This window comes from Lotus japonicus, chromosome 2 (assembly GCF_012489685.1).
Source record: "Lotus japonicus ecotype B-129 chromosome 2, LjGifu_v1.2".
NCBI classification, from domain to species: domain Eukaryota; kingdom Viridiplantae; phylum Streptophyta; class Magnoliopsida; order Fabales; family Fabaceae; genus Lotus; species Lotus japonicus.
The window spans coordinates 19,811,925-19,824,700 of NC_080042.1; the positions used below are offsets into that span (position 1 = coordinate 19,811,925).

Sequence of the window (12,776 nt, forward strand, 5' to 3'; positions counted from 1 at the left end):
CTTTGGAATTTGGATGATTGGAAGGATGAAAATCCACAGGGTACATAGTCTACTCAGCAAACTGATGCTTCTTGACCAATTGCATCAATTTTAGGGGATGTTAGGCAGGATATCTGCTATTATTTTGTTTCCTATTATAAATTGCATTAATTAGAAATAAAATCATTTTGATTATTGTAAATATTTATATCACTAGTTTAGATTGTACAAATTAGGAATTGCAATTACTTTTAAATTAAGAGTTGTAAATGCTATTGTTATTTATAAGTGAATAATATGAGAGAAAATCAAGCGAGAATATATTTTAACAATGTAGTTGTCATGTGTGTTAGTCTATTATAAATGGTGGATCATGTCATGCAGCATATGTGACAAAAATAGAATCATCTCATTTTCATTTTCTCCTTCTTTTGTTTTCCAACATCATTACCAATTGCTGAACTACTCTAGGCAAAGAAATCTTAGAATCTGAAAATGAAATGCTATGCTGGAGAAAGAGTCCATTTTGAATTTTCGCAGGATTTCCACCTACTTCATATTTCTTAGGCTTAATACATCAGAAGACCCCTGTAATTGTAAAGGGAATCAGTTCTAGGGCCTGTAAAATTTCCGCATCAAATTGGGACCCTAAATTATTTTTTTTAATTCAATTAAGGACAAATGCTGTCAGACTTCAATTTTATCCTAGTCAGCAATTCCACGTGGCATTTTTATTTTTTTAAAATCTAAATAATGCCACATGTTATAATTAATTCAAAATCAATATTAATCCTTAATTTTATGCTAGTTAGTAATTCCCAGTTTTTTCTTTTTTTAAAAAAACAAATTAGTTCTTTTTTTCTTCTGAAAAACAAAAAAGTGAAAAATCCAAAAGAATCCGTTTATTTTCTTCATTCTGTGTTATGTTCATCTTCTTCCTCTATTCTATCTCTTCTCACAGCCACCTCTCTTCCCCTCTTCCTATCTTCTCCTCCTACACCACCCTCTTCCCCCATGCAACCGGATTTAGATTTTAGATCTAGATCTGACTTTCCCTCTTCCTCTCTTCTCCTCCCACACCACCCTCTTCTGGCGTTTTGATAGAAAAAAGTTTGGGCTTTTATGTTCTGAACTTTTGCCTTTCAAGGTTCTAAACGTGTAAACATGGGGCTTTGGTGTTTTGAATATCAAATACCAGGATCTTGAACGTAAAAGCTCAAAACTTTGATGATCGCAGTGGGTTGGTGGGTTTGGTATTCAAAATTGATGGATCTTATAGTATTGATTCTTATCTTCTGGGTTTCATTCTTCTTATCTTCTGTTGGTGGGTTTCATTCTTCTTATCTTCTGGGTTTCTGGTGGTGGGGGTTGAGATGGCTGGGTGAAAATGATTTGGTGGTGGAGGTGATGATTGTGGCGGAGGGAGTGAATTATGGGGGAGAGATATGGTTGTGGACTGGTGGTGCAGTGAGGGGTTGAAAGAAGATGAATGTTCAATTTGGGGATGAAAGATTTTAATTAGGGATTGGTTATAATTAGATTAGGTTAGATTATTAGATTAATTTATTAGTTAGATTATTAGTTTGTTTAGTTAAGGATTATTAGATTAGGTTATTTATTAAGTTTTTTAAATTTTTTTCTGATTATTTAATTGAGTTGGAATTAAAAATAATTGTTTATTATTTTTTTAATTAAAAAATAATAATAAACGCCACGTGGAATTGATGACTGAGATAAAATTGAAGGCTGGCACACTTTTGCCTTAATTGAATTAAAAAAAATTTCTAGGGACCCAATTTGATGCAAACAATTTCTAGGCCCTGAATTTGATTCTCTTTACAATTACAGGGGTTTTCTGATGTATTAAGCCTATTTCTTATTTTTCCCTCTTATCACATCACTCGTTATATCTCTCATGTCACTCACTTCCATAATCTCTTTTATTCCAATACCTGTTTTGATTTGGGGAGAAATGAATAATGTTCTCTTCACACCTCTCTTTGAGGTGGAGAGAGGTGGAATGAGGAGAGAGATAGGAAGAAAAGAAAAGGTAACAGAGAGAAAGTATGAGACAAGATAGATAATAAGAAGAGAGATATAGAAATAAAAAGAGGTGGAAATTGAGTGTTTAAAAAAATGAGGTGTGTATATATCCTTATTGGGGAGATATTAAGGTGTCAATATATTATTTTTCTCCATGTACCTATCAGTTTGTTCTTATATGTTTGTTGCGTTGCATCTGCAATGTAGAAGTGTACATCAACATCAATTTAGTTTGATGTTGTACAACTTTTCATCATCAAGTTCCAGCTTTTACAGATCTCAATTCCCAAAAGGAAATGAGTTAAAGAGAACTGCATATTCCTCTAGAGTACCTTTGGTAGATGGGGATCCACCATGACAAAAACACCTTCCCTTTATTGCTTGCAAACTGAGAAATATCTGCGCAAAGCAAGATGTATTTTGTAGCATGTTATTTTTCCTCAAAATTAATTTTTAACACTCTTAAGTTACTCACAAAAGCAAGTAGCTTCTCTCTGAAATTAATTTTAAATTTAAAAACAATTTTAGATGAATTTCCAAACATGCTATTTATCTTGCACAAAATATCTAAATTTCTATATATTAGATTTGATCATGAGGGTAGTATATGGATGAAAACAAATCCTTTGTAATCGTAACTCGTAAGTATAGTTTAAGGATAAGGTACGTGGTCCAGGAAAAGTTATCAATGTAGTTTGTTTCACTAAATGCCATGAAAAGGACCAATTTATCAAAATGGGGTAAACCACGTTGCCAAGGAACAGGTACTTGTTCCCAACTTGCATATGTATATAACGAAGGAAAACAGAAAAATATACTTTATGTAGCTGCCACTTTACTGTCTATGATATTTTGATTTTGATTTTTATACTTTGGTTTGTTGTCTCATACAAATATCCTACACAGAGTCAATTTTTTCAAGTTAGGAACATTCACATTGTGATGAAAGCTGTCACAGCAAAAGTTTTTTCTATACACAATACTCAATACTCGAATCTGATACTTCTTGATGCAAATCAATATGTACAACTTGAACCAAATGTTTTGTTTATAATTTTTGTTTTGTTGAAAGCCTAGTCTTGCATGTCCCTTAATCATTATGATTTCTGCTTCAACTATAATTTATTACAAAAATGACCTTTTGTGCATTCTGATCATCAACATAGTCCAGGTAAGCTACTCTGATTACATTCAATATTTTATAGCCAACTTGATAGAAGATATATATTCTTTTTGCTCCTCAATTTCTCTTTCTTGTCAGCAATGGTGACAAGCATCCAGGAATCTAGTGCTTTTGCTTGCTAAAATGGGTTTAGCCCTGAGCCACAGAGAGAGTGGTGGGTTAGGGTAGTAGGTGGTGGAAGGTGGAGAAGAAAGGAAGAAAAAAATAAGGAAAAAAAAGAGAAGGAACATGTGGGGTTCATAGCCTTTCTTCCTTTCACTGAAAACCAGGGACCAAAATTCATAGCCTTTCTTTCTTTTCAATGTAGAGTACAATACATCTCCCTTTTTCAACAGAATTTGCAGTCTTACACGTGCAAACACCCTTTTTTTCTGCATTGAGTGCATTCTCTTGCCATATTTACAAGATGCCCCTTTCACATCACATCAGTTACATGATCTTTGCTGTTTGGTGTGACTGGTTGAGCTAACTGGACATAGCTGCAATTTCTCCCTCATTGCAATTTTTGTCCCTTGATGTGTAAGTTTTTTAACATTATTTGGAAAATTACACATCAATTTCACTAGGGTATTGCTGTGACTCAATTATTGAACTGGTATAATATAAGTGTACTATGCCTTTTTTGTATACAATTATTGAATCATTTTGGGATCTATTTTCTCAGAAGTGGGTCTGTGCTTTCCCCATTTTTGTTGTCTGAATCATGTGAGTTTAATGTGGTGGGGCTTACAATTGTAGTTATTGGAGTTTGTCTTCTAACTTTTGGTTTTCAGTTGCAGAGGCCAGGAAAATTAACCAAATCTCAGAAATGGGTGAGAAGGGAATTTCTGTTTTAGATAAAATTGGGTTTGGGTATGACAAGAGTGACATTGATAGCATGTATCCCATGTATTTTGGTGTTTCTTGTGCATTCTTTGCCCTCAATGTCCTTACAAAACAACCACAACTTGAAGTTGGAAGATTGTCTAAAATCTGTGACACCATGCTTCAAGGCAGTGCCAACCTCTTAGGGTTGATTGTGTGGAGAGTTCAGAAGAGAGAGAGAAATGACTGTGAATGCAACTGCAAGCTCAAAATTGCTGAGAGAGAAATGGAAATTGAGAACCTGAAGAGGATGAGACATGAGGATGCTAAAGCCAATGAGAAAGTGGTGGGAATATTTGCTGCACAGGAACAAACATGGTTGTGTGAAAGGAGGAAACTCAGGCAGCAGATTGGGGCTCTGCTGAATGAGCTGAGAGTTTTTGAAAAAAACAAGGATGCAGATATCTCTGAATTGAATCAGAAACTGAAGGAAATGGAGGGCTTAGTGGAGTCAAGGGACATGGAGATTGAAGAAAGGGAGCAAAAGATGAAGGAGCTTGAAGAGAAGGTCAACAAGGCTGAAAGGGATGCAAAACAATTAAGAGAATTGGAAACAAATCAATCTTCTGATCTCAGGAAGCACAAAACTGCATTCATTGAACTCGTGTCGAACCAGCGCCACCTTGAAGCTGAACTCGGCCGTGCAGTGAAGCAAATGGAAGCTGCAAAACATGAGCTAGAGGAGTCAGATTTGATGGCTCAGAATTTTTCTTTGGAGATTGCAAAACTTCACAAGGATTTGGAACAGAAAGATAAGATTTTGTCAGCAATGTTGAGGAAATCTAAGATGGACAGTGAAGAGAAACAAATGCTATTAAAGGAGGTAAAGTTGTCAAAGGCTAGGAGGAAGCAAGCGGAGCAGGAGACAGAAAGGTGGAGGGTAGTTTCAGAAGGAAAAAAGGAGAGACATTCCTTTAAAAACATGTTGGTGAACTTGAGTACTAGAGGCATGCAATCTAGTTCAGCAGGGTCATCACACATTCCAAAGGAATCAGAAAAAATTTCAGCTTCACCCTTCTCTGATGATCACTACTTGCCACAAAGAAGTGAAGACTTATGTAAGATGAAACTCTCAAACTTCTATCTGAATTTTGAATTTAGTATGTGTTTGGATACCATAAGGGGAGCCTTGGCGCAACCGTAAAACGTTGTTGCCATGTGAGTGAGGTCACAGGTTCATGTTATGTTATGTAGTCTATTTGTAGTCCCACATCGCTTATGTAGTCTATTTGTAAGTCCCACATCGCTTAGAATAAGGAGGAGGTTGACTTACTCCTACTATATATAAGCACCTCATTGTAAGCATTATACACACCAAAGAAATATTACTACCTAGTGTAGCCGTGGACGTAGGTACACACATTGTGTTCCGAACCACGTTAAAAACTCCTGTGTTATATTTCTTTCTCTCTTCTCTCTTTTCTATTATTGCTCCCAACAACTGGTATCAGAGCTTTAGGTTCGTGGGATAGATCCTCAGTTTAGAGGAAGAAGTGGGAGCAATGGCGCTAGAAGAAGGGAAGGTGAAGATCGAGAGGTTCGATGGCAGAGACTTCGGGTTTTGGAAGATGCAGATGGAGGACTATCTGTACCAAAAGAAGTTGTATCAACCCTTGACAGGGAAGAAGCCAAACGACATGAAGCAGGAAGACTGGGATCTGTTAGATCGACAGGCCCTTGGTGTGATCAGATTGACGTTATCCAAAAATGTTGCCTTCAACATTGTGAATGAGAAGACTACTGCAGATCTGATGAAGGCATTATCAAATATGTACGAGAAGCCATCTGCCGCCAATAAAGTACATCTGATACGACGTCTATTCAATCTCAGAATGGGAGAAGGTAACTCTGTAACTGAACACATTAATAGCTTTAATACAATTATTTCGCAGCTATCGTCAGTGAAGATTACCTTTGACGACGAATTGATGGCCTTGAGTCTGTTACAATCCTTACCGGATAGTTGGGCTGCAACTGTCACTGCGGTTAGTAACTCCGCAAGGGATAACAAGCTGAAGTTTGATGACATCAGAGACCTGATCTTAAGCGAAGATATTCGCAGGAAAGATTCAGGAGAGTCTTCAAACACTTCCGGTTCAGCATTGAATACTGAAAGTAGAGGAAGAGGTAGCCAGAAGAGTCACAATCAAAGCCAAGGCCGAGGCAGATCAAAATCAAGAGGCAGAAGTCAGACAAGAGTCAGGAATGACATCACTTGCTGGAATTGTGACAAAAAGGGTCACTTCACCAATCAATGCAAAGCTCCAAGGAAAAAGAAGAATTACCAAAAGAGGCAAGATGATGATGAATCTGCTAATGCAGCAACTGAGGAAGTAGCAGACGCATTAATTTGCAGCTTGGATAGTCCTGTTGATTCATGGGTTATTGATTCAGGTGCATCTTTTCATACTATTCCTTCAAAAGAATTATTATCTAACTATATATGTGGAAAGTTTGGAAAGATTTATCTTGCAGATGGAAAACCACTTGATATTGTGGGAAGAGGTGATATTGATATCAGATCCTCTAATGGAACTCTCTGGACAATGCATAATGTCAGACATGTCCCTGGAATAAAGAGAAATTTGATCTCTATAGGCCAGTTGGATGATGAGGGTTATCACACCACTTTTGGAGGTGGAGCTTGGAAGGTGACGAAAGGCAATCTGGTTGTAGCTCAAGGAAAGAAACGAGGCTCCCTTTATATGGTTGCAGAGGAGGACATGATAGCAGTAACTGAAGCTGTCAATAGCTCATCTATATGGCATCAAAGACTTGGACACATGAGTGAAAAAGGAATGAAGATCATGGCATCAAAGGGTAAGGTGTCAAATTTGAAGCATGTTGATCTTGGTGTTTGTGAGCATTGCATTTTGGGGAAACAGATAAAGGTTAGCTTCTCAAAAGCAGGCAGGAAATCAAAATCAGAAAAGCTCGAATTGGTGCATACAGATGTGTGGGGTCCAGCCCCAGTGAAATCTCTTGGAGGTTCACGCTATTATGTCACCTTCATAGATGACTCAACAAGAAAGGTATGGGTTTATTTTCTCAAAAATAAATCTGATGTGTTTTCTGTGTTTAAAGGGTGGAAAACAGAAGTTGAAAATCAGACAGGCTTGAAGATTAAGAGTCTGAAATCTGATAATGGCGGGGAGTATGACAGCCAGGAGTTCAAAAAGTTTTGTTCAGAAAATGGGATCAGAATGATCAAGACAATACCAGGTACACCTGAGCAAAATGGTGTCGCGGAAAGAATGAACAGGACCTTGAACGAAAGGGCTAGATGTATGCGAATCCAGTCCGGGTTGCCAAAAATGTTTTGGGCAGATGCCATTAATACAGCAGCTTACCTGATAAATCGAGGACCATCTGTTCCCTTGGATTATCAGTTGCCTGAAGAGGTATGGTCTGGAAAGGAGGTAAGTCTTTCACATTTGAAAGTCTTCGGTTGTGTCTCTTATGTTCTTATAGACTCCGATAGGAGAGACAAATTGGACCCCAATGCCATAAAATGTTTTTTTATTGGTTATGGGTCTGATATGTATGGCTACAGGTTTTGGGATGAACAAAACAGGAAAATCATTAGAAGCAGAAATGTTACTTTTAATGAAAGTGTGCTTTATAAAGACAGGTCTTTTGCAGAATCTATGAGTTCAAGTAAACAGTTGGAACTTTCTGAAAGAGTGGCATTGGAAGAAATTTCAGAAAGTGATGTAGCCAAAAGAAACCAGATTAATCCCGAGAACGAGGATGATGAGGTAGAAGTTGAGCTGGAACAAGAGCCAACAGCAGTAATTGAAACTCCTATAACTCAAGTGAGGAGATCTACAAGAACACCGAAAGCACCACAAAGGTATTCTCCTTCGTTGAATTATCTATTGTTAACTGATGCTGGAGAGCCAGAATATTTTGGTGAAGCCATGCAGGGGAATGACTCTATCAAGTGGGAGCTAGCAATGAAAGACGAGATGACGTCCCTTCAGAAGAATGGAACATGGTCTTTGACCAAGTTACCAGAAGGAAAGAAAGCTCTACAGAACAGATGGGTCTATAGACTGAAGGAAGAATCTGATGGCAGCAGAAGGTACAAGGCAAGACTTGTAGTGAAAGGGTTTCAGCAAAAGCAAGGAATTGACTTCACAGAGATTTTTTCTCCAGTTGTCAAAATGACCACTATAAGAGTTATCCTGAGTATTGTAGCTGCAGAGAATCTTCACTCGGAGCAGTTAGATGTTAAAACTGCATTCCTACATGGTGATTTGGAAGAAGAGATTTATATGACACAACCTGAAGGTTTTGAAGTTCCAGGCACGAAGAATCTTGTATGCAAGCTTCACAAAAGCTTGTACGGTCTGAAACAGGCACCGAGACAGTGGTACAAGAAGTTTAATGAGTTTATGAGCAACTCAGGTTTTAATAGATGTGACATGGATCATTGTTGCTATGTTAAGAAATTTGCTGACAGTTATGTTATTCTTGCTTTGTATGTTGATGACATGTTGATAGCAGGATCAAATATGACTGAAATTAACAGGTTGAAGCAACAGATGTCAGAAAACTTTGAGATGAAGGATCTTGGTCCAGCCAAACAAATCCTTGGTATGAGGATTTCCAGAAATAGATCAGAAGGTGTTCTGAAGTTGTCCCAAGAGAAATATGTTGAAAAATTACTGGACAGATTCAATGTTGGAGATGCCAATACCAGAAGCACCCCTTTGGGAAATCACTTAAAGTTTTCAAAGAAGCAGTCCCCACAAACAGATGAAGAAGAAAGTTACATGTCAACAGTTCCTTATGCATCTGCAGTAGGGAGCTTGATGTATGCTATGGTTTGTACAAGACCTGATATAGCACATGCTGTGGGAGTTGTCAGCAGATTTATGTCAAATCCTGGGAAGGAGCATTGGGAAGGTGTAAAGTGGATACTGAGATATCTGAAGGGTTCTTCAAGAATGTGTCTATGCTTTAGAAGAAATGATCTCACTTTACAAGGGTTTTCTGATGCAGATCTAGGAGGAGACTCAGATGGTGGAAAAAGCACCACAGGTTATATTTTCACCTTAGGAGGAACTGCTGTGAGTTGGAAGTCTAAACTTCAAAATAGAGTTGCTCTCTCAACCACTGAATCAGAATATGTTGCCATTTCAGAAGCAGCCAAGGAGATGATATGGCTGAAGAATTTTCTCAAAGAATTGGGAAAAGAACAAGATGTTCCTCCATTGTTTAGTGACAGTCAAAGTGTTATTTGCCTTGCAAAAAATCCTGTCTTTCACTCCAGATGCAAGCACATACAGATGAAGTATCATTTCATCAGAGAACTTATCAATGATGAAGAATTATCTCTGTTGAAGATCTTAGGATCAGAGAATCCAGCTGATATGTTGACCAAGACTGCTACAGCTGATAAGCTGAGGCTTTGCATTGCCTCAGCTGGCCTTCGAGGATAATTGAAGACGAAGGCGCTACACTAGGTGGAGAGCAGATTAGCTTATTGCTTACAAGAAGTTACTACAATTAGACTCCAAGTGGGAGAATTGTTATGTTATGTAGTCTATTTGTAGTCCCACATCGCTTATGTAGTCTATTTGTAAGTCCCACATCGCTTAGAATAAGGAGGAGGTTGACTTACTCCTACTATATATAAGCACCTCATTGCAAGCATTATACACACCAAAGAAATATTACTACCTAGTGTAGCCGTGGACGTAGGTACACACATTGTGTTCCGAACCACGTTAAAAACTCCTGTGTTATATTTCTTTCTCTCTTCTCTCTTTTCTATTATTGCTCCCAACAGTTCAAGTCCTAGATACAGCCTCCTGAGTAAAAAAAGGTAAGGCTGCATTCATTTGACCATGTGGTCAGACCCTTTCCTGTACCCTGCACATAGCTAGAGTTCTAATGTACCGAGCTTCCCTCATGTGTTTGGATACCGGTTGAGTGCAAGCGACATACGTTCACCCTAAAACTCTCAAACTTTCACCCTTTGTGCATGAATGAGCTTTTGTCACATTCCATAAGGAGAGTTATGTTCAATTTTTGTCTTGAATTGCATGCTTACGTCGGCTTGCATTGGTGCCGAGAGATATCTAGATTATTTGGTGTTAGTCTTCAAAGTTCTATAGCAAGATTATCTATTTGCCCTGACACTTTTCCCTGTGTTGTCTTTAGCAATTCCTGCTAATTCTAGGCGTTTGGAAGATTGGATGCGAGCTGAGGCAGAAAGATATGCAACCCTGATTGAACAAAGGCATCACTTAGAGCTAGATGCTTTTGCAGAACAAATGCTACTCAAGGATGAGAAGCTGGAGGCATTTCGCTGGCAGTTGTTGAGAACAGAATTGGAAACAAAGCAGCTGCAATCACATTTGGAGGGACTGGTTAAGGATGTAAAACAGTTAAGACATGACAAGATGAAGTTGGAGAGCTTAATGTTCGAGAAAGAAGATGAACTCGCTTCCTTGAAGGAGCAAGTTGCATCAAAATTGAGGCCCTTGAACTGCTTTAGAAATAACTCAAATTTGCTTCAACAATCTTCAGAACTAGCCCAAGATGCTGTCTGGTCTGGAGTCAAGGTTATCAAGAAAAAACCGGGAGAAAAGGAGATACAAATGATGGAAACCTTGATTGAGGAAGATTGTGAAAAGGAAGCACAGCACCTGCCACATGATGAATTTAACAATGTTGATTTACTAGCTCAATCTCCAGAAAATAATGTTGAAGAAGAAAAAGATGTTCCTAGGGAGGATAGTCCTATTCCTATCCAAAATCTACGTCCAAATCAAGTACAAGTTGTTGATGCTGCTGAAAAGATAGGATCTACTACCTGCACTTCCTTTAATAAGACAAAACAGTCTCCATGGAAAATGGATCTTCATGCTCTTGGGGTATCTTACAAGATCAAGAGGCTGAAGCAGCAGCTTGTACTTGTTGAAAGGTTGACAGGAATGCAAAGCAATGGTGAAAACTCAGAAATCAGTGATGATAGCAAAGGTGGCATGAAGGCTTTTCTGTCGTTGACCACTTTGCTGAATAAACAAGTTGGAAGATATCAATCCCTCCAAGAGAAGACTGATGACCTTTGCAAAAGAATGGTAACTATTTTACTCCCTCCACCCCTTATTATAAAACTCCTTATTGTCGGGTCTTGTTAGTTTTGACACTAATAAAGTAAAAATCCATTTACAATATGCACACAACAAATTTTTATCCATGTGACTCAATTTGACTATTTTTTAATCTCTAAAAGTGTTTGAATCAGTTTATTTTTCCTCTGTTTTTCCTCTGAAGCAATTCTGGTGTGCAGAAATTTCATTCCAAAATTAATTGACATTAAAATCAAATTTAAGATTTTCAAACGTGTTAAACTTATATCTTTTTTCACTACACTGGAAAAGATACATAGATCAAATAATGGCAAAATGTCCCATCATGAATTTAACTTTTATTATTCATTATGGTAATGAAAAGTACAGCAATTTTACATTTAGACGTTTGGTTCCCATTGGGATATCCTAGAATCAATTCTGGTATAGTAAACTCAATTTTGGATGAAAATATTAATATTTGAGAGTCATTTTGGAGAATTGATTTCAGACCCAAAGTCAATTTTGATAGAAGCTAGCAAAACCAATTTGAGATTTTGCAACTGAATTTCACAACATTATCCACCAAAATTAACTTTTCATAAATATATCCAATCATGAATCACTCTACTTCAACTCAATTTTACTATAATCAATTTTACCAAAACCAAACGGTGATCCAAACACACTCACTAGTATTGCAAAGTTGAGGATCAGTCAATGATTTCTCTGTTGTACTATTATTTCAGCAAGGTAATGAGCTTTACACCAATGTTGGAGAAATGAATGGTGCAAGAGCAAAGGAGAAAACATCAACACTGGAGCACTTCTTAGAGGAGACATTTCAACTACAGAGATACATAGTTGCAACAGGACAAAAGCTGATGGAAGTTCAAACCAAGATTGTTCCTGGATTTGTTGGAGTAGTGGTGGAAGAGATGGACAACAAAAGTGCTGCTGCTGGCATAGATATGAAACGCTTTGCTGACAGTATAAGAAATCTCTTCCACGAAGTTCAAAGAGGTCTCGAAGTTCGAACTGCTAGAATCATAGGAGACCTTGAGGGGACACTAGCTCGTGAAGGAATGATATGTTTGAGAAGGTAGCGTATATATATATATAAATATAGCATTGGAACTTTAATTTTTGAGTCTGTATTATTACCATAGTTAATAAGATCAATTTGTAAATGGAAGAAGGCACAGAAAAATTCCAATCATCCAATGGAATCGATACAAGTAAGATTTTTCCTGTCCCTTTTGTTGACAAGAAAGAACTCATGGTTTCCCTAAAAAGGAACAAAAAGGGAATTAAACTTCACATATTTTCCTTGTCTAAGCTGAGTGTTAAACAATAAATTTTGTTTGGTTGGATACTTGGATAAACCTGAGTATTTGGTTTTCAGTTGCTTTTATGCTAAAGCACATTTTGCATCATATTCCAATGTAAAAAGGCCCATGAAACCAAATGAATGGATTGAAGGAATGTGATTTTTTTTTATTGACCAAAAAAAAAAAGGAATGTGATTTTTTGACCCAAAAAAAAAAGGAATGTGATTTTTTTTTCAACTTTTAAGCAAACACACATGTAATTATATATATACACATTAAATATGTTTTCAG

At 37.3% G+C, this 12,776-nt stretch overlaps 1 protein-coding gene across 2 annotated transcripts; it reads left to right on the plus strand.

Annotated features, from left to right (window-relative positions):
- Nucleotides 1-3,256: 3,256 nt before the first annotated feature.
- Nucleotides 3,257-12,529, plus strand: LOC130737746 (uncharacterized). Of its 2 annotated transcripts, none has more exons than XM_057589593.1 (4): nt 3,257-3,724; nt 3,979-5,127; nt 10,241-11,163; nt 11,904-12,529. In XM_057589593.1, exons 1-4 carry the CDS (start codon nt 3,721-3,723, stop codon nt 12,258-12,260), a joined length of 2,433 nt encoding a protein of 810 aa, XP_057445576.1. In that variant the 5' UTR covers nt 3,257-3,720; the 3' UTR covers nt 12,261-12,529. The 2 variants fall into 2 exon arrangements, with proteins under 2 accessions (XP_057445576.1, XP_057445577.1); XM_057589594.1 differs by having other exon boundaries at nt 3,985-5,127.
- The last annotated feature ends 247 nt before the right edge of the window (nt 12,530-12,776 follow it).